Source organism: Trichosurus vulpecula, chromosome 4 (genome assembly GCF_011100635.1).
Source record: "Trichosurus vulpecula isolate mTriVul1 chromosome 4, mTriVul1.pri, whole genome shotgun sequence".
Lineage (NCBI taxonomy): Eukaryota > Metazoa > Chordata > Mammalia > Diprotodontia > Phalangeridae > Trichosurus > Trichosurus vulpecula.
The window spans coordinates 244,489,817-244,516,591 of record NC_050576.1 but is presented as its reverse complement, the minus strand read 5'-3'; the positions used below and the strand labels follow the sequence as shown (position 1 = coordinate 244,516,591).

Sequence of the window (26,775 nt, the reverse complement as noted above, 5' to 3'; positions counted from 1 at the left end):
ACGAACAGTATACACTATGAAATTCTGCCAACTAGTTTTCAAAACAAACTGTAGTTAAAGTGCTAGAAATCACAGGGCAGTGTACCTAACACAAATGAAGTTTCTTCATCTTAATAAAATCACAGACTAATAGAACTGGAAAGGACATCAAGAGATGGAATCTGATCCCTCTAGACCAGAACACGTTGAGTCCCTTCCTATGACTGACTCTCCAGGCACAGAAATCCCCTGCCCCCAACCTCCCCGAGAGGCCCAGCTCCAATGCTATAACCCTCACAGGCCCAAAGCTTTTCTTTATAGCCAACCCCAAAGCCCTCCGCTTTAGCTTGAGTTCTTTTCCTCCTGCTTGGTCCTCCCAAGATAAGAATCCTCACTCCACTTAATCACAGCAAGTGAGTCACCATCAGATCCATTTGTTTCTATGCTGAAAACCACCAAAAGAAACTTTTTTTAGGATCTACTATTTTTCTCCATTTAATCACTTTTGCTGCTCCCTTTTGAGACCCTCTCAAAGTTGTTACAAAACTGGTCAAAAAGTTCTGAAAGGTTAATACCTCTAACCCATGGAACAAATTTTTAAATGAATTTTTCAAGGACTTACAGATAAATACCATTGTCAGAACATCTTCCTCATCCCCCCAACTTCCCCTCCAAGAAAATCCACACCCAGTCTTTCTTACTATATGATCACTACACATCATAGGAGAACATGGTGTCAGGCTAGAATGTGGCCAGTTTCCTAGGGAATTCCCTCTGCATCCTGCAGTGGCCCATGCAGGGACCTTCCTGCCCATTCCACAGCGGATGGCAAAACTTTGGAGCTGCACCTGACCTCTTCACCTTTCTCCCCTCCCCATCTTCCCCATCCTGCTCTATCAGCAGATGTCCTGGACTCCCACTCTTCTGGGAAGAAAGAAGCCATCTGCTGAGAGCTCCCCTCCTCTGTCTCCATATTTCTAAACCCCTCCTCTCCCCCACCACCAACCTGGCCTTCGCTCTTTTCTCTAAGAGGTGGTCCCTCTTGCCAAGGCCAAGCCTTTGACCAACGCTTTCAAACCTGGGCTCCCATCTCCTCCAGGAGTGAATTCTGTGATCATTTCTACCCACCCAGTCTTCTCTCCCGCCACCTACAAACATTCTCTAGTCAGCTTCTAAAACCATTTACATTCCCTACCTCATGACCTACTCACTTCTAAAGCCTCACAGCCTGGCCCCACAACACTACTAAAACAGTTCTCTCTCCAGCCCACCCCCTCAGCTTCTGTGACAGACACTGCTCTCTCTGGATTCTCCTCTTACCTGGCTTTTAACACCTCAGTCCCCTTTGCTGAGTCATCATTAAACTTGGATTCCCACACACTCCCCTCCCCCCAAGACTGGGTCTGGAGCAGCTGCCCTTCTCTCTAGATGATCTTATCACTTCTCATGGGTCTAATAATCTCTTTTCTTTGAAGTAACTATCAAATCTACATATCCAGCCTTAATCTTTCCTGAACTCAAGGCCCATATTCTCAACTGCTTGCTGACATCTGCACCTGGATATTCCACAGATAATCTCAAATTTAAAATGTCTAAAATGGAAAATTTGTATTTCCAAAACGGTCTGATCCTCTCAGTCGCTGTTCATAACCTCTGAGTTTTCTTTCTCCCTCACTGCCCCCAATATTCAATCAAATGCCAAGTCTGCAGATTCTCCCTCTATTACTCACTCCCACCCATCCCCTTCTCTCTACTGATATGGCCATCACATTTCCAGCACCCACCCTGCCTCCCCTAGAATATTGTAATTGGTTTCCCTGACTCTGGAATCTCCCTTCTCTGATCCACCTGCCCACCTGCTAAAAAGCACAGGTCTGGAGCCCAGCTCAAAACCTCTGGTGGCACCCCACTAGTCTAGACCAACTAAGCTGTACTCTGCCTGGCACTCATACTTCATTTTCTGCTAGCCCTTGTTTCTGACCTATTTCACTATTCCCCTTCCCAAATTCAAATTTCTGAAAAAATGGACTGCTTGAAAACTCCACCTCTGCGCTTTTCACACAAGTCATTCACCATGCCTGGAATCCACTCCTCTCCTTATTTTTGCCTCTGAGGAAATTTGGCTGCCTTTGTTCCATGGCCAATGTCCTCAGGAAGCATTTTCTAGGCCCCTTCCCCAGGGGCCAATACTTTGCCCCTTCCTCATTTTCATTTACCATGCTGACTTGGACACAACTTGTATCCCATTGGTAGAGTATAAGCTGCTTGGGAGAGGCAGCTAGGTGGTGCAGTAGTTAAAGCTCCTGGCCTGGAGTCAGCAATGATACCTGAGTTCAAATCTTCCTCTGACATGTACTGGCTATGTGACCCTGGGCAAGTCACTTAGCCCTGTTTGCCTCAGTTTCCTCATCTGCAAAATGAGCTGGAGAAGGAACTGTCAAACCATTCTAGTATCTTTGCCAAGAAAACCCCAAATAGGGTCACAAGGAGTTAGACATCACTGATCATAAACCACAAAAACTCCTTCGGAGCAGGAGCTATTTTATTCTCGCCTTTATATATCCTTCATGCTCATAAGCACTTAATATTGGATGAACTGCACAAGATAGAAATGAAACCAAATTCTAAGAACAGTGAATCTATTACCCATCCCTCCTTTCTCTCAGGAAATTAAAAAAAAACTCTAATTTATTCCACAGATACCCGGGTTACAGATTATAAATGACAGAAAGACAAAGGATCAGGAGGAGTGATTGCCAGGTACCCACCTGTCCTATGCACTGGCTCCCTTCCCTGCCTGGGATGCTCTTTCTCTTCAGAGCTTCATTTAGATAGTGTTTCAAATGCATGTAAAAATCATTTGATATTAATACTAATCAGAAATTGTTACTATGAAAGTTGGTTGTAAAAATATGCTCTAGTTATTTCTATTTGCTACAATATTATCTTTCAACTCTTTACATATCAAATGGCACTTCAAATTTTTTAAAAATGATTCCCCCCTCTCCCAGATGACTGTTGCATACCAAAGGTCAGTGAAAGAGGATCACACAAGGAAATATGTGATTATATTTTTTTAAAAAGGTTTTCCACTGACAAATCTGCTATAGTAAAAATTAAAAGGGAAACAGACAACTAGGCAAAATCTTGGCAACAAATTTCTCTAATAAAGGTCTCATATCCAAGATACATAAAGAAGTGATTCAAATTTATAAAATCAAGAGCCATTCCTCAACACAAAGGATACAAACAGGCAGTTTTCAAAGCTATCAACAACCATACCATGTAAAGGAAAATGCTCTAAATCACAAATTAGAAAAATGCAAATTAAAACCGCTTTGAGTTTCCACCTCCCTTGACCCTGTCAGACTGGTCAAGATGACAAAAGAAAATGACAAATGTTGAAAGAACCATAGGAAAACATTTATACTACAGCACAGTCAGTGACAGCTGTGAACTGATCTAGTCATTCTGGAAAGCAATTGGGAACTATATTCAGAAAGCTCCTAAAACATGCATCCTCATTGACCCAGCTATACCATGATTGGGCTTCTATTCCCAAAGAAATCAAAGAGAGAGGAAAAGGATCAATATGTAGATTACAGGTCTGACTGCCTCACCCTAAATTCCAGTGGCTCACTATCATCTGCAAGATCAAATATAAAATCTTCTGTTTGACATTCAAAGTCTTTCATACCTTTTCTCCCCTCTCCCACCTACTCATCTATCTAATGACACTAGCCTCCTTGAGGGTGTCTGAACAAGATACTACTTCTCCCAACTTCGGACATCTTTCCTGGCTTCCTCCTCATGCCTAGAAGGCTCTCCCTCCTCATCTCCACCTCCTGGCTTCCTGGAAATCCCTGCTAAAATCCCACCTATTACAAGAAGCCTTTCCCAATCCCCCTTAACTCCAGTGCCTTCCCTCTGGTGATTATCTCTCATTCATGTATATTTTGTATTTTATAGCTTAGTTGTTCAGTTGTTTGCATATTGTCTCCACTATTAGACTGTGAAATCCCTGAGGGCAGGGACTGTCTTTACCTTTCTATCCCCAGGACTTAGTACAGGGCTGGCACTTGGTAGGAACTTAATAAAAGTTTGTTGACTTGATTTGACTTGGAACTCCTTCTACCAGTTCAGGTCTGGCCCTCCCTTAGAGAGTTGCCCAGGGGCACACAGCCAGTTTGTGTCAAAAGCAGGACTTTGAACCCAGCTCTTCCTACTTTCAACAAGGACTGCCTACCCACTACCACAAAGTCCTTACACAAATTGGTGGGTTTTCCCCTTAAAAATATAGCCATATGTCTGAAATCTCAGCTAAGCCTTCAGCACAGAAAAACCCCAAACTTTTTCTGCCATAAATCTCTTTTGACATCTAGATTTACAAGCCTCTCATTTTGACCTAAGAAAATTCCAAGACCTCCTGTGTGTATGCGTGTGGTTCACCTTTCTTTACACCATTTAACCAAGTGTTGTTTTACTTGCACAATTCTTTACCTACTCAACTCTATGAAACAGATAACTATCGGGACCTTAGAGCAGGTCTTCCTACACCCGAACTAGCATTTGATTTCTCCCCACTACCCACCCCTCCAGGCTGCATCTTTCAAGTCTTGCTTCCTAAATGAATTCTGAAGGAATTCCCTAGAATTATTGGGAGAATGCTGTACAAAATGAGTTGTACAAAGGATGGAAAAAATACATGAAAGTGACTATAATAAAATGATTGAGGTTAATTTCACTAAGTTTGGCTCTAGTAAACAATAGAGCCCAACAATAAATTATCCTAACTGCATGTTAGGAGCAATTGAGGAAACCCATACTAAGCAACGAATCATTCACAGATGCAGAATGGATTCTCTTATCCCTTCTGTATTTGTGTCAACTGACAAATTAGGACTTCAAAAAGGAACAAAGTGATTCTACTGCACAGCAATGGGGCAGCTACAAAGCACGAATAAAAATGAGCTTGAGCCACAGTTATCTGGCCCCACGCCTTTCAACAGAGCAGCAAGTTGTAGATTTCATCTGTTTAGCCACAGAACACACCATGCTGCACTACAAAGAATCAGATCACGGTACAGCCTTGTGATTACTGCTCCCAAACAGGTGGAATGTTTACCTCCAGATCACAAGCTAAATTTCAGATACCTCAACCCAATTTTTAAAAAATCTCTTTATGAAACTATAAAATTTCTTAAAATGGAAAGACTCATTTAATTAGGATTTATCAGAAATGGTTGATTTTTAAAATCTATGTAAAAGTCCTCAGCAGGATATGAACTGATGCAAAGTGAAGTGAGCAGAACCAGTAACACTGTACACAGTAACAGCAATATTGTATGATGAAGAACTATGAATGACTTAGCTATTGTCAGCAACACAATAATCCAAGACAATCCCGAAGGACTCATGATGAAAAATGCTATCCATCTCCAGAAAAAACTCATGGACTCTGAATGCAGATGGAAGCATACTACTTTTCCCTCTGGTTTTTTAATGTTTTCTTTCACAACATGATTAATATGAAATGTTTAGCATAATTTCACATGTATAACCTATATTAAATTGCTTACTATTTCAGGGAGAGGAAAAGGGAAGAAGGGAGGGAGAAAATTTGGGACTCAAAATTTTTAAACATGGATGTTAAAAATTGTTTTTACAAGTAAATGGGAGAAATTTAATATTAATATTTTAAAGTCCTAAGAAAGAAGTGTTCCTTTCCAAATGTTTATCTTCCTCTTTGATTTAACACACTATCTTGATCAAAACACCTTTAAGAAGTGAACCTAATAAAAATCCAGTATACAACGATCATGTAAACAACCTGTATTAGTCTCTCAGATGAAAAATAATGTAAATTGTATTTGGGAAGAAAATTTAAATAGCACATTTTTCACTCTATTTTCTGCATAAAGGAGCATGCCTAATTGAACATGTTTTGCTGGTAGTTTTTAAGTTAAGAACCTTAAAATTTTAAAGTATTAAGAACCATTTCACCCACCTCCAGTTTCACACAAATATTGCAAACCTGTACTAAAACGCAAATGTTTCAAAATTATTAGCCACTGTGCTCAAAAATTAAAGGAATATGAAACGATTACTGTATAAATAAACACTCTGGGTCTTAATCTGGATTCTGTAAATATGGTTTTTGAAAAATACACATTTTGACAACTTTGTTTCAAATAATTGGTTACCTTTTTGTGTAAAAAAATACAGTTATAGTGAACCCTAGAAGAGGTTCTAGGGTTCACTAGACTCTCAAAAGGGGTCAGTGACACAAAAAGGTAAAGAACTTCTGCTATCATCTAATTATTCTGTCACCACACATTTAACCTGATTTATTTTTCACCTGTTTAGAATCATGTTCTTTCAAATATGTTCCAGTAACATATGAAATAAAATGGGAAACACTTCCTAGTAGTCATGCTGGGATCAGCATGGGCTGCCCCACCAATCACAAATGCAAATCACAACCTCTGCCCGCCTCAACAGTCTTCATGGGTTACCTTGGCCAAAAAATGTTGTGACTTGGTAGCCAACATTATGGCAATCATGAAGTTCTCTATATCACTGCCAGTCCATCACCAGACCTACAGTGGAAGCTTTTCCAGAATGGCAGGCCCGATTACTCCACTCCCATGCCATGACAAGACAGTGGACTTTCAGGAGTGTCAGTATATTACAAAGATCTATACAGAATCAAACACTTACTGAAGATTTTCCTTAATATTTTTTAATATCAGGAATTAGAAAATTAGTGTTATAGCAGATAAATGTCAGAAAATGTATTTAATGTCAAAATCATACAAGATAACACTAAGGAAGGACTATAATTAAACCTTCAATTGCCAAGTCCACAAGACTCACTTACTAACAATCACTTATAGTATATAGATCATCCTCACTACTTTATCTAAAATGTTCACCCGAAAGATATTCACAAATAAATGTATCTATCTAGTGAATTACCTATCGGTATCACTCACACATGTAAAATCTGTAGTCTAGACTCCTCAATGCCTGTTACACTATTCACTCTTGATGTGATATTGGCTGCTAATGATTCCACGCATGTCAGGACATGCTGACCTACATAGTTAATTAGTGCAACTTTAGGCACAGAGTGAACATACCTGTTTAATAATTTTTCCCATGTGTAGTAGCAAGAAATTCAAATACTCAATACAAGATGATTTCAGTAAAATACAAAAGGCACACTATTAGACAGCTAGCACTAAAAAAAAAAATCATAAAGAAAAAACCTAAACACCTTAGTATATTAGATTTCCTCCAGCTCTCACTATGTTATAAATGAACAATTCAACAACTAAAATAAAAACAAGTGTTACAAGGTGACAAGTAACTAGAAAACATACCACATGAACTTTGTATAGAGGAATTTTAAAAATAGCTCAGCTTTCATGCTCTCCACCTCCTGAGAGGAGCGATGGTCTTAAAATGAAAAATAAAACACACGTGTTCTTGGGCATGGCCTATGTATGGGTTTGTCTTGCTTGACTATGCTCATTTTTTACAAGGATTGTGTTTTTTCTTTTCTTTTTTTTTTAGAGGGATGGAAACATGGGAGGGGGGGAACCCTAGTGATATTACTTTTAAAAAAAATGGGTCATTGAAGCACTTTTTTAAATGCAAAGAGAACAGAAGGTTAAGGGGATACAGACAAGTAGGCTAGCTTTGAAAGTAAAATGCTTAATTTATTTTATATAAAAAAGCCAAGTTGTACATAAGAGATTCATGTTTCCTCACATAATCCTCTTTTTATGTTCTACTCTGTGTATAGAAATGTTCTTTTTTTGGCATTTGTTAAACTCAGAATAATTTTTTTTAAATAAATAAAATGAAGGGCTTGAGCTTCCGATATTCCTTTTAGCATTTTTTGAAAATGAAAATTCAATTTAAAAAAGCTCAGCCTTGTACACAATCACATGCCAATCATTAGTTTTGACATATTTAATTTAAAAAAAACAAGTGACAAATGTGATCCAAGCCCTTCTGTTACCTTATTGTGAGGCCTGAAGCAAATCAAAATGATTGTAGGCTTCAATTTAGCTTTAAACTCCCGGTGTTCATACTTGTCATCTAACTGAATGAGCCTTTTGTAGGCTGGAAAAGCACAAGCACAAAGTGTTATAATACATGTACAACTCTGTCTTTAAACTATCTACAAGAAACAAAGTGCAAAACAGCTAGTTAATAATGTTCCTGTATGTCAGAACTCTCAGAAGAAAATCCACTACAACCTTATTTTTTCCTTTTTATAAGACTCTAAGCCCCAGGGAATTGTCAAATTCTTTTCTTAGGCCAGAATTCTGTTATGCTCAATAAAGATAAGGAACAGCCCTGTGATTTCACTGGTATGTGGCTAAAGAAATTCTCTTCACCAATGCAGGTGAGTCTTAGACAGTCAGTAGCCTAAAGCACATTGAGAAATTAAGTGACTTGCCAGAGTCACACAGCCAGGATGTGTCTGGAGCGGGACTTGAAACGGGGCCTTCCTGACTTTAAGATCAGCTCTTTCTTCTTTATACTGTTATCCAACACTTCCTCCAATGCAACAGCTCCTTGGAAACCCTTCATCACAAAGCTAGTTTATTGCTGATATAATATGTATTAAGCACTCATGACACATGACATGAAAGGGACTGTGCTGATTCTCAGTGACAGCAACAAGCTTTGATTTGTGCCTCCTCCATGAAGGCTCTTGGCCCCGCTTTGGGTCTTTCGCTCCTCAGATTTTCTCTTTGTCCCATTCCTCCCAACCTTGTACTGTATCTGTGCACAGATAGCATCCCCCATAAGAATGGGAGCTCTTCAATGTTTGAAGGGGGCTATCTCCCTAGCGCTGAGCACTGTCTTCACAAAGTGGATGACAATTAAATTAAATTCACAATCTCAACTAAAAAATACATTTTTCCCAAAGAGAAAAATATTATAGCTCATATAAAAAGACAAGACAGACAAGGAATGAGGAAAAGAAAAATATGTGCCAAAAATAACTACACTTCATTAAGTTACAGACTTAGGATAATTATTACACGTTGTCTGTCACCAAATGATGTACATTTATAATTCTGTAAAGTCATGATTGAGGAGCAGTGCATACCACTTAGACTTTCCACATGACAGAAGTTTTTAGATAAAGCATTATTTTAGACAGATCAAAGCATTTTGGGGATGCCATAAATACTTCCCTCTTTTGGATTCCGTTAATCTCAGTAATCACAGCAGAATATCACAGGATTTTAAGGCTGGAAGGGAAAGAAGAGTCCATTCCCTTCATTTTACAAATGAAAAAATGGAAGCCCAGACTAGTCAAGTGACTCACTCAGAGCTGGTTGGACCCGCAGCCTGAAACTGAGGAAATAGCTCACTCTCTCCCCCAAATCAAACAAGTAACAAACAGGAGAGCCATGATCTGTGCCCTGGCCTTCTGACTCCAAATCAGACACACTTTTTCCCTATAGAGGCAATTAAACCAGAAAGTCTAAGTAGCCTAGTCATTCATAAGGAGACGTGAACAAAATATAGACAGTAAACAAAGGCAGGAGGAAGATGGTAGAAACAGAGCCAGTGTGAAATCCCATGGATCATTAAGAAAAGGTCAGGAAGAGAGTATACAGTTCTCAGGGTTACTGAGACCCTGCAGATGTTATTTCCACCTTTATGGTGAATATCCTCCCTCCACCTCCCTGGAGGTGGGTTTCCCTGTAGGTAATAAGCAGACTGGCAACAGTGTGAAAACAACAGCTTGAACCTTGAGGCACAAAGAAGGGCTTCTAAAAGCCTGTCCATCTGGGCCTCCCCAGCGACCCAAATTCGAGCAGTACTTATCCCCACTCCATCTCTGCTTTGCTAGGACTCTTCTTTGCATACGAATTTAATGATTCCTTTTCCTCGATGATAATCACGGTGATGATCATGGGCAAGTATTGGAAAGAGGACTGGCCTTGGAGTCAAAAGCTCTGGATCTGTCACCTCTTTGCTAGCTCCTAGTCACCCACTGATCTGAGCCCACACTTCCTCATCTGTAAGTGGGCTTATTTAAGGGGAAGAAAATCTTTGGAGAGTGACAGCTATATCAAAAAATAAATAAGCTTCAACAATTTACTAATACCTAATTTAAGGGCCTCAAAGTAAATTTTAATGGTCAGATGAAAATGTATCTAAAATTGTACTTTATAAACTAAAATCTGCAATATAAAGTTGTCAAATGCTCTTCTGGCCACGAAGACTGGAGTTCCCACCTCAGAAATTATTTTGCATGAAATTTGCACATTGGTGATTTAATGCCAAAAGGAAAAATCATATCAAAACATAATTCTAAAATTGGAGGTAGGGTTAGATGTCTTTTGTATCCCCTCCAATTCTACAGAAAGTAATGAAAATTTATTGACTGATGTATAAGCCACAGCTAAAAAAAAAAAAGAATACTCGACTATTAGCTTCCATTATGATTTTTTTTTTACTCCTTTTAATAATCTGAGGCCAAATTATTATTCTAGAGTTTATATATATGGAATAATATTCTGAATAAAGATTAAATGTAGGTTTAAGCTATTTTTGGTTCTTAAATGGAATGCATCGCAGTTCACTGACATTTTACTTAGAAATGATTTCAAGTCCCTGACCCCCAAACTGTAGTTTATAATAGCCTCTAATGGAACTGAAATTAGCCAAATTCTTTAAATATGTCCCCTAGTTTTTCCAGATATATCACTAATTAATAATGCACACGCAGCTAACAAAGTAATGTTCACTGGTTACACACAGTTACAATGTTACCCAAGAAAGATGCCATGTTTTACCCAAGACAAACACTCTCCATTTTCCCTTTTACTCTCCTCACTCATTGACATATAAGATGAATAGTTTGACTTTGCCTCTAATACTTTTAAAAATCTTTTTTTTTTAGGAGTGAAAGCCAACTTGTGATGAATGCCTTATTTCTTAAGCCTTAAGGTGGCACTATTTCCAAACCACTTCTAAACATCTGACCTACTGAAGTTCATCCAAATGCCAGAGTATAAGCATAGACACACCAGTGTGCTAGCAAAGGGCCAATAGTAACTGGCCTCAGCCCGGTTAAGATGCTCAGCCAAAAAGGGTCTCTTTCTCCAGGTAGACTGAAATTGCTACTTAACCTGAAACAAGTCCCGATTAGTCCAAATTCTCAGCCCAATTTTAAAAGGGCAACAAGAAAAGATGTGTACTTACTATCTGTGTGTGCTCTAAGTAACCAGTGGTCAGTTCTAACTAAATCATTGAAAAGAGGGAGGGGGATTAATTTACAGGAAGCAACAGGGGGAAAAATCCATCCAAGGAGATCTCACAGCAAATAATTTATGATTGGCAGACTTAGAAGTACACTTTCAGGCATTGAAAGGTAGCAGGAAAATAATAAAAACATCTCCAAAGTCTAGGGTTTTAGTCACTACAATCATGAAAAGATTCAGGCCCTTGGAAGTTCTGTCCCGACACACTCATCTTCACTGCATGCACCTCCTTGTATTTCTCATTCTACTCAAAAATATTTAGAAACGTCAACAATTTTTCCAAGTAAATGAAAGAGTAACAGAAATAAGGGTGTCATTCTGCTTTTTCCTCATCAGGACTACTTCACTTCCATGAAAGAAGGAGCAACAGCCTATTGATTTTAAAGCTTTTTTTTCTTTTAAATAAAATCTGGCGAACAAAGCTTCAGCTATATAAATACAAATTAAAGTACTAATTGTTTTGGCTTACAAAATAAAGATAATTCTATCTATATAATAGATATTAATACATGAAATACATTGTTAAAACATGAAGGCAGAAAGTTCTTTTTTTTTGGTCGTTCGTGTGTGTGTGTGCGCGCGCGTGTGTGTTCATTCTAACAGATGAGTGTCAGCTGAGTTTGGGAGTTCAGAAGCAGCGAACTCACTATGTGTACCTATGTACTGTTAGAAACAGAAAATGTATTAGGCCAGTCAGGCACTTCCTTCTTAGCTCATTCTAAGATGTCTATAAATTTCAGGCTTACATACATGTGAATAGGGTTAGAGGACTGGATCTGTGATTTCACTGGCATAGGGAACTCCCAAGTGAGGAAATTCCCTCCACCAAGCTAGTCAGCACCTCCCCTACAACTTACAAAGTACTCAGAGCACTAAGAGACTTAAAGGCCACAAAGTGTCAGGGTTGAGATTCGAACTCAGGTCTTCTTGTTTCAGCCAAATCTTTACACATGTTTATACACAGCTTAAAAACAAACCATGCTTAGTTAGGTTAATTTAAAAAGCTAATGGCTCTAACAGTTGCTTTTTCAAATTTGTTTTTTCTGAAATTTCCTATTACAGTACCTTCTGCTTTCTGAAAATCATTTAAATCACAGAGCGGTATTTTAGTTGAAAAATACAAATATAAGCAAGAAAGCAGGGAGGGAGCGTAGATACAGTGCTTAGGGTCCAGGGATCAGACTGAGTTCAGATTCTAACTTTGACAATAAGCCACTGGGTGACCCTGGACAACACCCTGGTCTCTCAGGTTTCAAGTTTCCTCATCTGAGGGTTTCTAGCCACCAAGGGTTACTGTCAGCCTCAAATGAGGTCAGGTATTTAAAGGGTCTTGCAAATTTTCAAGTTACTTAAATGTAACTAGTAAAAAGGAATTTGGCTAGAATCCTCTGGGGTGCACAACATTCAAATTTACTAACACATAAGTCTATATATATGGTCTTTATAACATGTAACCACATCACAAACTGAAGAACAGTTTTAACCTTAATAAAACCAGAGGACAATCATTTTATTCCTTTAGTTTGGGCTAAGTGTATACAAGGAAATGTACTTTCCTGCCCCCTGGGTTCTAACATTTTGTATCCTATAGACCTTTAGCAGAAGAATGAGCACCACAAATTCCATGGCAGAACCAGGATGTCACCAGAAAGGTCTATCTTTACCCTCATTTGTTTACAGGCGGGACATTATTCATATAAAAAGGAGGTATTATTATTACCTACATGTGCAATTTCTATAATTGAAGTGACGTGGCTAAGATGTCACATTTCAGTGTGAAGTTAAGCAAAATTGTGTGTAACTCTAAAAAACTGAAGATGTGAGGTATCGACTTTGCTAAAAAGAAAAAAACCTTAGCCTAACCATACAGGGATATATCAATGAACTCCATCTTCAGGAGTGGCTTGCTGTAGAGAGGTAGCAGGAAGCAAGCATTTATTAAGCACCTACTGTGTACAAGGTACTGTGCTATTGGGAGCCAGGCAGGAAACAACCTTTCCAAACCTACCTGGTTTAAACAGTTCACAGTAACACACCCAAGCAGAAGCAAACTTTCTCTTTCATTTTATATCACCAGAATTGAGCAGATAACATAATTCTCATATCTTTAAAAGGCAATATTCTCATACTCAGAGCAAGAAATCAAAAAGTCTATTCCTAGCTATGCTCCTTACTATATAGTACATTTACATGCCCTGTGACCTTCAAGCCATCATTTCACCCGTGTTTCATTTTCTTCTTCTTCTTCTGAAAAAAAGGAACACCCAGGGATGTTTTGAAGAATTAATAGCTAAATCGCTACCATTGTGACTAAAGATTTTCAGGTGAAACGTGCTTTACTGCTTTTCAATTTCAATCAGTTTGTTGATCATAACAAAGTACTAAGACACCCAAAAAAGAGGATTATATATGAATTAAGAGAGCTAGTTTAAGGGAAAAACATTTAGCCTTGTTTAAAATGTACAGGGGCTGGACTAGAAAACTAACCTTATCGTCACAAAGGTTGTTTTTTTTTTCCCTTTCCTATTGCTTTATTTAAATGTATCCCTTTTTTTTTTTTTTGCTCTTTTTCTACTTAGATCACCCTGTACCATAGTAAATATAGTCTTCTTGGGAAAAAAAAAAACCATCAGTTACTATGAAATGTTATGGTTATTCTGATACTGGAATCACAAGTCCTTCAGAGAAATCTTTCTTCTACATCACATTCCAGAGACCATAAAATCTGAATAGTCCAACAGGGAAATGATGCCAAAAATCATCGGTGTGTCACTCAAAAAAATGCCAACTTGAGCAAACCACAAGATGTCTCTGTGGTTCACTTATCCCATCTGCAAAAGGAGCTAATGCTTAAAAGTACATGACCATGAATCATAGAAACAACACAGTTAGCTTCCACTTATCTACATGAAGCAATGATATTCTCTCATTTGGCTACATTTATAACCACTCCATGGCTTCTTAAGATGCATCAAGTTACATTTCTAAAATCTACCAAATACAATCTTAAAAGAATGTTTGATTTTGAAATAATCAATGCACTTCTAGAAAAATATGTATCCCACTTCCAATCAGAACAAATGGGCACCTTTTCAGATGCTAGAATGAAAACACCTACTTTGGACTGAGCTCTCTTTCCACTCCGGACACTAAATTTCTCCTTCATTTCCTCTAAAAGACTGTTGAGTTTCTTTTCTTCCGGCGTCCCTAAGTATTTTTGGTTTACGTGGAGATAGCAAGGCCACTTGGCTGATTCAAAGCCCCAGTGGCAGGTCCTCTTGTCAGGGGATCTGTGCGAATGCATCACAAACGTCTGGGGCGCAAACATTCCACAGCATTCCAGACACTGTATACACGGCGCATCGGGCTGAACATAAAACTGGGGCGCAAATAAGCCCTGGCATTTACCCAAGCACTCATGTTCCACTTCAAAGGCCCTGCCAGTCTCTTGTAACTGGGCCAAGGAGTTTTTAGCAGGAAGCATGCTACCATTTTGAGGGCAGGTACGTGGACGGAGCAAAGCATTACACAGTCTTTGAGCATCAGTGAGTGTGATTAGCCCACAGGATGGGGCATTAAATGGAAGGATTCCCAAGACCTTCAGGATGTGAAGTTGTTCCGAGGTGCACCGTGAACAATATATGTACAAGTCATCACACACAGTATTTATTTGCTGGAGTGAAAAATCTCGGAGAACAGAATTTAAGACTTGAGGCAAACACAGTCTCTTTTCTCCTCCAACCTGGAAACAAGAAATTGATTCTCCCTCCAGGACAGTTTGAGTAAGTTCAGTGGAACTATCTGGAGGAATGAGCAAAGGCCCAGGAAGAGTCTGAGGTGAGGGGAGAGGCAAGAATACAGTAGGAGACATGCTCTCTTGGGAATAACGAGCTGAAAACGCTGCAGGCCCACCCAGGGAGCTCTGACTACTTAAGTGGAATTGTGCCAGTGTGTGCTTTAAACTAGGGTTTAAATGTAAAGGTTCAGATGCTGAATTACAGCTGGATTTGGCCTTTTCCCCATCTGTCTCCATTGGAGCATCACCATAGTCATCCAAGTTCTCCTTCTTTACGGTTGGCAATGTGTTTATCAGCACTTTCCCATTTACGTGCATTTCTGTCATCATTTTTTTCATGGGAGGGCTGCCCTCATCTCTTAGCCCATTCCGTTTTTTATTGGAGCCCTGAACCAAAGGGAAGCTAGTTTGGAGAGTTTCCATGGTTGAACTGTGAAGCTTCAAATAATTAGCTATGAAATTTGCATCTTAGTTTGGTGGTTTGTTCTGGAAGAAAACAAGAAAATGTAATTAATTTTTAAAAATTTAAAAAGTTTAAAAAGAAAAAAAACAAGAAAATGTTTATAGTAATTTCACTCTCAGTCACATCTCTTTTTAAAGAAAGCTTTGATTTACTCAAAAGATTCTATACCTTCACTTGCGTTCCTTCAATAAAATGTGGCTGTCACTTTTATACTGTCAAGTATAAAAGTATTTAACCTTTTGGCCTCAGATTCCAAGAATAAAGTATATGCCACATTTTTAAGTCTAAGTGAGCCCTGCTTCCTGAATTCTTCAGGTACATTTACTTTTTTAAATAATTAAGTCATTAATTATCTCAATTTGAGATGTGCTGACTCAACACAACTCTTCTAACGTACAATATCAGAGATATTTGCATCTTAGGCTAGTATTCGTGGCCATATATAAGAGAATCGAACACATGTCAAAATGTTTTTAACACAGTGAAGATAAATTTAAAATTCACCTGAGGATACTGGAAAAACGTATTCCTCCAAAAGACAGTCTATATTAACAGACAAATGAAAAGCTGTCTATAACTGGCCCCGTAGTGATGTCAGCAGATATGACCACTGTCAGTATCTCCAGCTGGATTTCTGCAACCCAAAGTAACAGTACCTAAAGACAAATCTGCCAGATTTGGGTCTGGGACAATGTTACTTTCATTATCCTTTCAATAAATCTGTAAAAAAGAAAAGAGAGGGTGGGGACAAGGAAGAGTTATATTTGAATTTGTTCCAGAGACCAAAGGTTTCATTTGAAAGCAGTTTCTCAATGTTAAAGCAAGTTCATTTACAAAGGGTGATATTTTTTAATGATTTATTTAAATCAGTTAATTTGATGGCTATTTATTTAGATAATTTCATTTGAAGACCTTCAATTTAAACATGAAAGTGGTTTGAAAAGGGTCTCCCAAGCCAGAGGCAAAGATGTGTCTTGTGGGCAGTAGAGGGGCTAACTTACAATATATAGAATACACAATGGCTGCACTCGAATCAACTCACCCAAAGCTAATCACTAGGGAGCCTCTTTCAACTGCCATTATAACCAGAATAATTTACTTACTGCATTTCCTAATATCATTCAAAAGAATTAACTCCAAGTACTTACAGGAAGGGGAAAAAAGTGTTCAAATCAGCACTCACTGTCTCATGGGTAAATATTGATGGCCTAATCTAAATTGCATTGATTTTTTTTCTGCATTAATTGCCCAGTATAGCTGAACTATTTTTTGTGGCATTATGAAATCAAAGGTACGTTTAAAAAAATGTAGATAAATATAAAAGGTGAGAAAATTTGCCTGATGCCTGGAACTATAGGCTCCAATCCTCTGACCCTCCAACCTTGAACAAGGCTACTCTGGGACCAAAAATGCAGTTGCAGACACCGTTCACAAAGAATGCAAATGGAGGAAGGGGAAAGGAAAAAGGGGGGGGGGGGCGGTGTAAATCCTCCTTCCACTTCCTTCTCATGAAAAGAAATCCTGAATAAATCAAAGAAACTGGGATGGGGGGGAGAAGAGGAGACATTGCTATCCGAACTATTCACTCCATCCATCTCAACGAGGGAAAGGAAGGAGAACAGGAGAACTAGGAATCCACTGACTTCAACCCCACCGCAGAGAGCCAACTCAAAACACGAAGCGCAAAAGGAATCACCTGGAGAACGGGGGATTCCCCAAACCCTGAAAGTCCTTTACACCCACACCAAGTCAAGTACTCAAGTCAAAACCCTAGGGAAGGATGGGGGAGGCAGGACACCAGGAATCAGGCGGGGGTGGTAGGTGGGAGTCCTCCTCCTCCACAACCCGACAGGGACATCCCCAGTCCTCCCCCCCCGCCAGTCTGCCCTGGGGAACAAGTCTAGACTCCAACAGGGTGGAGGGCGGAGGCTGGCGGGGGTGGGGAGAAGCAAGGGGACACACGGGTGGAAATCCCCTTCCTTTCCTCACCCATCCTCTCCCCCTGCGGCCCCCGAAACTGAACAGAGCTCGCTGGTCAAGACTCGGCCAGTGGATGGTGTGCGGGTAGAGTGAAGACACTAGTGAAAGTCCCCTTCTGCCTCTCCACCCCCTCCAAGGAGGGTCTCTCGAGAGGGACATCCAAAGCCCCTTCCCTCGATCCCCCGCAACTGAAAGAGACCTTCCGAGGAGGGGGCGTAGGTGAGTGGAGGCAGAAGTCTCCTTTTGCCATTCCGTACCCCACCCCAACATCTCAATCCCCTTCCGTCGCTGCCCACACTTCGAGAACTAGGCGCCACTCAAGCGGGGGCGGGGGCACAGGGGGAGGATGGGGGGAGTCGGGGGGAAGGGGTAGGAAGACACTGGAGGGGAGTCGCAGACTGAGGTGGGGGGAGGCAGAATGAAGACGGGGGAGCGGTGAAGATGAGGAGACAGACACGGGGGGAAGGGGTGGACCAGGGGAAGGGGTAGATCCGGAAGGGGGTAGACGCGAGAGGGGGATAGATAGGGCAAGGTGGTAGACGAGGGAGAGGGGTAGAAGGAGAGGGGGGTAGACAGGGAAAGGGGGAAAAGGGGGTAGACCGGGGAAGAGGGGTAGACGGGGGAGGAGAGTAGACAGGGAAGGCAGACACAGGGGGGAGGGGAGAGGAGGCAGACATGGGGGAGGTCCCCTTCCTCCCCAGCCTGGTGGTCCCCAGCCCCCCCCTCGCCGCCCTCCCCCCAAGCGGGCGGACGGCAGAGGGGACGCGCGCGGGTGGCGAGCCCGGAGGAAGCCCCCTGCCCACGGCCGTGGAGCCTCCCCGTGGGTCTAGGAGGTCCGGGCTGGCCCCCGCGCCCCGCCCGGACGGCTCGGCTGCCCCACCGAGGCCAGGGCATCCCCGGCGGGCACCGAGGTCAAGTGCAGCGGTGGCCCCCGCCCCCCGCGCCGCCTCCCCGCCCGCGGGCCCCGCCGAACCGGGCCGGGCCGTACCTGCGCCGCTACCCCGGGCTCCGCCGCCGCTCCGAGGCTCCCCCGGGCTCCGCCGGCGCCGCCGCTCAGAACCCCCCGCCCCCCCATGGCTACACACAGCCAGCCCTCTGACGTCACCGGGCACACAGACCGCCCACGTCACTGCGGAGACACAGCTTCCCGCAGACGCCGCCGCCGCCGCCGCCGTCTCCGGCTGCCCGGGGGAGGGGCCGCGGGGGGAGGGGAGGGGGAGGGGCGGGCCGCGCCGCCGTCCCCGCGCGCTTTCGCGCGCGCCCGGCGGCCCCAGCGTTCTATTGTGGCTCCGGCCCCGCCCCGCGCTCCCCACCCGGCGCGCCGCCGACTCCGGGCCGCGCGCGCCCGGCGCCCCTCCCCCGCCCGCCCCCGCCCGCAGGGCTCCCTGGGCCTCGCGGCCCCGCGCGCCGTCTGGCCGGCTGGCGCGCGAGCCTGTCTGCGGTGCGCCCGGAGCAGACAGGATGTTCCCTCCTGCCCCGCCCCGCCTGCCCGGGCTGCGGGGGAGGGGCTGTGCCAGCTGTCTGCGGCCCGCCCCGCGGGGGCCCGGAGCCAGACCGCGGGGCGCCCCCGCCCCAGGGACAGGGCAGTCCCTCCCCACCCCCACCAGGAGCCCCCCCGCCCCAGGGACAGGGCAGCCCCTCCCCACCCCCATCAGGAGCCCCGCGAGTCCCCCTCCCCAGGAGGACGGGGGCGCCCCCGCCCCAGGAAGGGAGCAACATCTTCCCAACCCCACCCCCGGCGCCCCTGCGAGTCCCCCACCTGGGGAGGCCGGGGGTTGCAGCATCCTCCCACCCCCCTCCAGAGGCCCCTGCAAACTCCCAGGCCGGGGGCGCCCCTGCAAGGCGCCCACCCGGGGACCTCGGGGGCGCCTTTGCCCCGGGGACGGGGCAGCATTTCCTAACTTCCCCCCAGGCGCCCCCGCGAGCCCCCAGCCCAGGGAGGTCAGGGACGCCCCAGGTGGAGGGAGGCATTTCCACCCCCTGCCAAAGCACCCCCGTAAGCCCGGGGATGTCTGGGACATCCTCCCCCCACTCTTCCACCCCCTCCCCGCGCCCTTCCTAGTCCCTTACACAGGATGGTCAGGAACACCCCTCCTCCAGCCGAGAACAGCATCTGCTCCCCCTCCCCTTTCGCCCTTCCGAGCCCCCTACTCGAGAGGTCAGGGACAAACCCCTGGTCCTGGCAGCATCTGCTCTCTCACTCCCCAACCCCTCCCCCACCCCCCCACCCCCGCTACTCCAAGTCCCCGAAGTGGGGAGGTCAGGGACACCCCTCCCCCAGCCGAGAACAGCATCTGCTCCCCGGCGCCCCTCCCCCTCTTTCCAGGAACCCCCCCCCCTTCCCCCCCCTCGTACTTCCTAGACCGCGGGGCCTCCAGCCCGCCCCAGAAAGCCAGCTCTGCACCAGCAGACGGGAGCCCCGCCCCGACCTTGCCTCTGGCTGCCCCGGGCCCTCCCCCCAGGCCCCTGGACTCCCGTCCCGGAACAGGGCGCGCTCGGAGGCTCCTCGCCTGAACTGACCTCGGCCCGCGGGCAGCCAGGGAGTCGGTCGTCTGGAAAAAAAAAAAAGTTGCAGCCCAAGCGAAGCCCCAGTCACTCTCCCTCCCTGGCCCTGGTCCGGGCCCCTCCCCTCGTGCGATTTAAAACACCCAGAGCATCAATAGCGAGGTTTTTTTTCAGGGTTCTTTTTTTTATTGGTTGACTTTCACACGGGGAGGGGAGCGAAGGAGTGGAGACTAAACCACCCAAGAGCCGGAGGAATAAGAGAATCGTTAGAGACTAGGAGAGGAGCTGCCAACATGGTGGTGGTGTCTGAGCAGCTCTGATGTTAACCGAGCATGGGGGCCCGGGGTGTAAGTTTGTCCAAAGAAGCGAGGCATCTGGATGACCTTGTACCCCCGGCCCCTGGTCCAAGGTCTGTCTGGACCGCGGCAGGATCTTAAGAAATTCTTGCTTGCTTCCTTGTCATGCAACTGTTCTGTGCCTCAGTTTCCTAGGGGATAAATATTGCCTATCTATAAAAAGATGACCAACACCAAAGCTAAATCCATGATCCCGTGAACATGTCCTACCTCTCTCAGAGGATTGTGTGGGTCGAACTTGGTGAATTCCTATGTAAATAAGAGCTATGATTATAGTTCTCCTTCCTCAAATTACTTTAGCTACTAAGCCAACCACACACATTTTTCATAGTATTTGGAGGTGTAGTTATGTGTTATCTTCCTCTTCAAACAGCAAGCATTAATTAAGCGCTTACTGTGTGCCAGGAACTGTGCTAGACAGTAGGGATACCCCCAAAAAGCCGAACAAAACCCATTAGAATGGAAGCTCCTGGGGCAGCTAGGTGACGCAGTGAGTGGAGCACCGGCCCTGGAGGCAGGAGGATCTGAGTCCAAATGCGACCTCAGACACTTGATTCATTGACTAGCTGTGTGACCTTGGACAAGTCACTTAACCCCACTTGCCAAAACAAACAAACAAAAAAAAAATGGAAGCTTCTTAAAGGCAGGAACTCTCTCTTTACTTCTGTTTTAACCCCAGAGCTTAGCACAGTACTTGCCACTCAGTGAGCCTTAATAAATGCTTGTTGACTGAATGAATGACTGGTTCTCATTTTAGAGGTGAGAAACGGGGTCCCAGAGAAGCAAAGTGATTTGTCCATGGTCGCAGATAGTAAGTCGGGATTCTAACCCAGGCTCCCACCCTCCAAATACAGTTTCTTTGCTACTCGGAGTTTATCTTACACTCCTCCAACTCCGCCCAGTAGTATGTAAGCTCCCTGAAGGGGGATACTATTCCTGGTTCTGTTTTTGCTTTTGCTCATCAAAGCCTGGGCACCTAACCTAATGCTGAGGCAGAGAGGTGGTGTGGTTTGTTGGCGAAAACCTCATTGTTGTTACTTAAAGGTCTCTTTGGAAATAGAATTACTGTAGGTGGGAAAGAGGAAAGAATAAAGGTCATAAAAGCATATTTGCTAGGTGGCCCAGCCAGCTCTGGATGCGGAGTTAGGAAGACCTGAGTTCAAATTCGACCTACAACACTTACTAGCTGTGTGATCCTGGGCAAGTCACCAAATCTCTCTTTGCTTCAGTTTTCCTCATTGTAGAAAGCACCTCCCTCCCAGAGTTGTCGTGTGAGGAGCAAGTAGGATAATAATTGTGAAGCAGCATGTAAATATTAAATAACTGGGTGGAGCAATGCCAAGAAATTCAAATTTGGCCTCAGACACTTACTAGCTGTGACCTGGGCAAGTCAGTTAACCCCTATCTGCCTCAGTTTCCCCATTTTTCAAATGATCTGGGGAATGAAAAAGCAAACTACTCTAGAACCTCTGGCCAAGCAAACCCCAAATGGGGTCACAAAGAGTCAGACTCGACTGAACAACCAACCTCTTTCAAAACTTTTCTCTTGTTGGGAGGTGAGGGGAGAGGAGGAGGATGGAGAACCACATTACAAGAGAATTGAATACTTACTTTTTAATAAACCAAAACTACCTTTCAAGATGTTCAGTAGTATTGACGGACCAAGGCGAGATTCATTTTACTTCACCACAGCCCTAAAATCAGGAATTGAAAGTGTCCCCACCCAGCACTAAAGCACTCAGTACCCATTAGGTTCAGAGTTTTCTTCTGTGTGTTGTTCTGGGAGATGGGGGGGTGGGGGCAGGGAGGGCCCAATTTTCTGTTAGACCCTTATTCTACTGTCACGAATTCTGTCATTTGGTGTACTCTTCTAGACACTCCCTAACATCGGGACCAGCGTTTCTCCTAGATGGCTGAGACACAAGAAGGGACAAAAGCTTTTTCTCCTCTTTCCTCCTTTCCAGCTCCTCCCCCTCCTCTTTGCTCAGCTCCCACTTCTGTTCCAAAGTTTCACCCCCATCTCCCCCACCTATTGTCCTCCCCAGTTGCTGAGCCTCTCTTTCCCCCAGGGAAGGCTGCTCTTCGCTGCCGCCCCCCCCCCCCTTTTGGACTGTCTCCTTTCCCTAGCATGAATAATTCTGTAGCACTTCCCATCTGTTATTACCATAGAGACAGAAGCTCTGCAGAGATAATGATGCTCAGTGTGGAGTCAGTGGGGGAACCAGGAGCATCTGTGAGCCTGCAGGGACAGCTTTTTTTTTTAACCAGTCTGAAAACATAGATGACCTAACCAAAGGTTGAAGTGAGAAAGGTGGACAGCCATGAGCCTTGGCCAATTGTGTGTACCTGGTCCATGAACCTAGTGGGAAGACATGATTTGTGGAAACCATAAAGACCCCTCCAACACTCACTCAAGAAAAAGAAAGGCTATTTCAAAACTGCCTTTAGTAATCAATTGTTAGCCTGTTTTATCATCCATAAAAATAACTGTTTACAAGCCCAAAGGCTTTGAGCAGAAAAATCTCAATATCAAACTGGCACTCCTCAATTCCCCTGTTCATTTTGTTTGTTTCCCCCCAAGACATCTGTGTTTCTGAGAGAAGCCAACGTTCTTTGCTGCAGGAAAAGTCTTGTTTATTGACCCCCTGGTGATGGGAGGGTAAAACTTGTTTATTCACCCCTCCCTGGGGGTAGGGAGTAAACTAGTAGCTAAGAGAGTCTAAATGTGGAGGGAATTGTTTGAACTTATTGAGGAAAAGTAGAATTTTGGCGTCATCCGACAAAGCACAGAAAGTGCCTGGCAGATTGCATTTTGCCCTTCAGATCCCAAGGCCACTGGCTCCAAACTGTAGGTTGGGACTTCTAAGCAAGTGAAATTTGCTTAGATAGAATGTATCCTGGGAGGTTCATCTGTGGCCAAATTTTTGCAGGCCTTACCTATGGAAGGTATTTGCAAGATTGATTTTATAGAAACCCTTAAGAAAAATAAGTCATTATCTCTTCCAGGCCAGATGTTATAGTGAGAGGATCCACAAAATGCAAACAATAGGATGAAAAAAAGAAAACAGTTACTCCAGGTGGTAAAGAGAATGGTCCACGTTCACAAATACACATGAGGCCAACTTAATTATGAGGGATTATCTATGTAGGGAATGATCCATGGTCTCCTCATCTCTGCTGCTTATTTGGGTCCTATGCAGCCAACAGGAAGACTGAGCACAGATTTGATACAGAGTGGCTATGCCTGTGTGGGTCTGGATTCCAAAAACAAAAATTAAGGGACCTTTGGATTGCCCATTTCATCTGCCTCTTTGTAGAGGATAATTCCCATGAATGATTCCTACTGTCTAAAAAGATAAAGAGGTAGCTAGCTGGTATAATGGATAGAGCCCTAGACTTGGAGTCAGAGAGTCTTGAGTTCAAGTCAGCCACTTACTCACTGGGTGATGTTGAGTGAATAGTCTCAGCCTCCGTTCTTGCCTCTGGAAAATGGGGATAACAATAGCACCCATCTCACTAGGACCAAATGAGGTAGTATATGTGTGACAAAATCTAGAACATGAGCAGAGGACCTTTGACAATGTCTCCCCCATGCAAGAGATGCGGGGGATTCTGCTTCTTGGGTAGTCGTGATGACACGGAATAGAAGTATCTTCGAGAGACTAACCAGACTGTAAAGCAGTTACAGAATGCTAGTGTATGCTTTCATCTCGCCAAGGTATTTCTGCTAATCACCTGGTTGGGGCAGCTAGCTGGGGCAGTGGAGAGAGCCACTAGTGGGCTTGAAATCCGGAAGATTCATCCTCATGAGTACAAATTCAGCCTTGGGCTTTCTATCTATGTGACCCTGGGTAAGTCACTTCACGCTGTTTTCCCAAGTTTTCTCATCTGTAAAATGAGCTAGAGAAGGAAATGGCAAATCATTCCAGTGTCTCTGACAAGAAAACCCTAAATGGGATCAAGGAAGAGTTGGACACAACGGAACAACAAAATCACGTTTTTCATTGACAAGCTTCAAAAAGGCACTGGCCACCAGAGACTTGGCCTTTTGTTATTCAGCTACATTCCCTTTTGGCTGCTCACTCTTCCTTTGACTCCTCTGGGGGTGTCTGGTGAGAAACCTAGCTACAAAGGGAGAGGCCTTGGACCTTCTCCTGACTGAGGCTGACATACACCCCTGTGGAAAAAGTCATGTGCCTTCAATGTTTGTTCTTTTCTCTTTTAGATGAAAAGATGGGATGTTCCATATTTGAGAGTTTCAAAAGGTCACATAGGCCTCCAAGGCTTCCTGGTGTCTGGATGACTCAGGTCCCAGTATCAAGGTTTTGTGGCTAGCCAGCCCAGCGTCAATTCCCCAGTGAGCAAGGATGACCTTTGGGAGTGACTGGGACCCAGCCCACTGGTGGCTGAGACAAAGACTCATCCAACATCAATGCTCCCAGACATGTGCTCTTTGGCCCAGTGACACTGGCCTCCTGGCTGTTCCATAAACAAGACACTCCTCCTTTCAGCTCTGGGCATTTTCTCCAGCTGTTCCCTATACCTAGAATGCTCTCCCTCATGCATTCCAAGTACTGACCTTCCCGGCTCCCTTTAAGTCTCAGCTAAAATCCCACCTTCTACAGGGAAGCCTTTCCTAAACCCTCTTAATTCCAATGCCTTCCCTCTCTTAAGTATTTCTTATTTACTCTGCACATAGCTTGTTTTGTATAGATTTGTTTGCATGTTTTCTCTCCCATTAAATTGTGAGCTCCTTGAAGGCAAGGACTGTCTTTTGCCTCTTTTTGTATCCCCAGCACTTAGCACAGTGCTTGGCCCATAGTAGGTGCTTAATAAATGTTTATTGATTGATTGATTTGGACACAAACATGATGATGTGCAGGACACAGGATAGAGTAAGGGCCCAGGAGGCAGGAAGACCTGAGTTCAAATCTGACCTCAGACATTAACTTTGTGATCCTGGGCAAGTCACTTCACCCCGTTTGCCTCAGTTTTCTCATCTATAAAATGAGCTGGAGAAGGAAATGGCAAACTACTCCAGTATCTTTGCCAAGAAAACCCCAAATGGGTCCACGAAGAGTCGGACATGACTGAACAACAATGGTGGTACCAATGCTCGCTGGAATCTGGGTTGCATGTAAGCCCATCCTGCCAGAAACCAACACAGAATATAGATAATAAATAATGCCCTGGAGGTGTTGATGCAACGTGTTTGTACTTTTATTTTTGCTGTGTCTTCAAAGTAAATATCTTTTTTATAAAAAAATAAGTGATATTAAATGTCTAAGTGGGATGAGAGCTCTCTAATCAGTGGCACCTAAAAAGGAACCCAACAGGTGGAGGTTCAAGTCAGTGGCACTGGAAAAGAGATGCCTCTAAACCTCTCAGGGTGCTGCTGAAACCCCAAGGAACAGATATAATCATCCCTGCTCTGGAAAGTGAGCCTGAGCATACTCACTACAAATGTAAAATGTTTTACAAACCTTAAAGCACTGTATACATGTTGTTGTTGTCCCAACAAAACACCCACTTTCCTTCTTCTACAAATGTGTTGGCCCTGTTCTCCCTTTCTCTACCAGCATTCCACTTAAAATGGACTCCCTTTCTATTTTTTATTAGATTTGTGATTTAATTGATATGAAGAATGCCCAGCGAGGAAACCCTGCAATTTGTTGTTTTAAAGAGATGCCTAGGACCCTGAGAGGTTAAGTGATTTGCCCAGGGTCACTCAGCCAGTATGTGTCAGAATCAGAACTTGAACCAAGGTCTTTTGGACTCTTAAGATCGCTATGGTATAGTGAATAGAGAGACAGCCCCTACTTTTCCCCAAATCTTAGCCATCTTTTAAGGTCTAGCTCAAATGTTACCCTTGTCATGAAATTTTCTATGTCTCCCTTTCATGAGCTAAGTGTTCTCTCTCTCTTCTTTACATCCTTCCCTCTTTCCAACACTTTGGGTAGATGTCTCTTAGAGTACCTTAGTCTTTGAGTTTGTGACATTTAACCTTTTTATCAATTCCTTAGGTGAAGAAACAGAATACACATCATGACCCAAAGATCTGGGGATATAGCAGGCATTTTGGATGACAGAGTCAAGATCCAAAAAGTAGAGTTAACGAAGTCGAAGGAGTATTAGTCTTTGAATTAAGAGGTCTGGGTTGACTCCTGGCTCTGATGATGACCAGTTATATGGTCCTGGCTCTTTCCCTGCTACCTACAAATATGTCTATATTTCCCAATCCTTAAAAAACCTTAACATAGAACTAGAAACAAAGTAGGGACCCAATGATTGGCAAATGCCTTCAAAAGAAGACAAAAACTTGGTACATTAGGAAATTATATAAATGAGGAATTCTGGGAAATATGGGGAGATTTTTATGAAATGATTGAAATG

At 43.7% G+C, this 26,775-nt stretch overlaps 2 protein-coding genes across 4 annotated transcripts in view; one reads left to right on the top strand and one right to left on the bottom strand.

Moving 5' to 3' along the window:
- SKIL (SKI like proto-oncogene) overlaps nucleotides 1-20,015 on the bottom strand; it is a 29,212-nt gene extending 9,197 nt beyond the window's left edge. Inside the window, exons 1-3 of one of the 3 annotated variants that reach the window (XM_036754587.1) lie at nucleotides 19,951-20,015; nucleotides 16,046-16,261; nucleotides 14,401-15,564 (exon numbers count right to left, since the gene is read on the bottom strand). In XM_036754587.1, coding sequence (XP_036610482.1) covers nucleotides 14,401-15,501 — 1,101 coding nt within the window. In that variant the 5' untranslated portion in view covers nucleotides 15,502-15,564; nucleotides 16,046-16,261; nucleotides 19,951-20,015. Of the gene's footprint in view, nucleotides 1-14,400; nucleotides 15,565-16,045; nucleotides 16,262-18,509; nucleotides 18,636-19,591; nucleotides 19,734-19,950 lie in introns of those variants that run through there. The other 2 variants (XM_036754589.1, XM_036754588.1) reach the window with 2 other exon arrangements.
- On the top strand, nucleotides 18,197-20,035 carry LOC118847058 (basic proline-rich protein-like). Its single transcript, XM_036755678.1, has one exon. It carries the CDS (start codon nucleotides 18,197-18,199, stop codon nucleotides 20,033-20,035), a length of 1,839 nt encoding a protein of 612 aa, XP_036611573.1.
- Nucleotides 20,036-26,775: the final 6,740 nt, after the last annotated feature.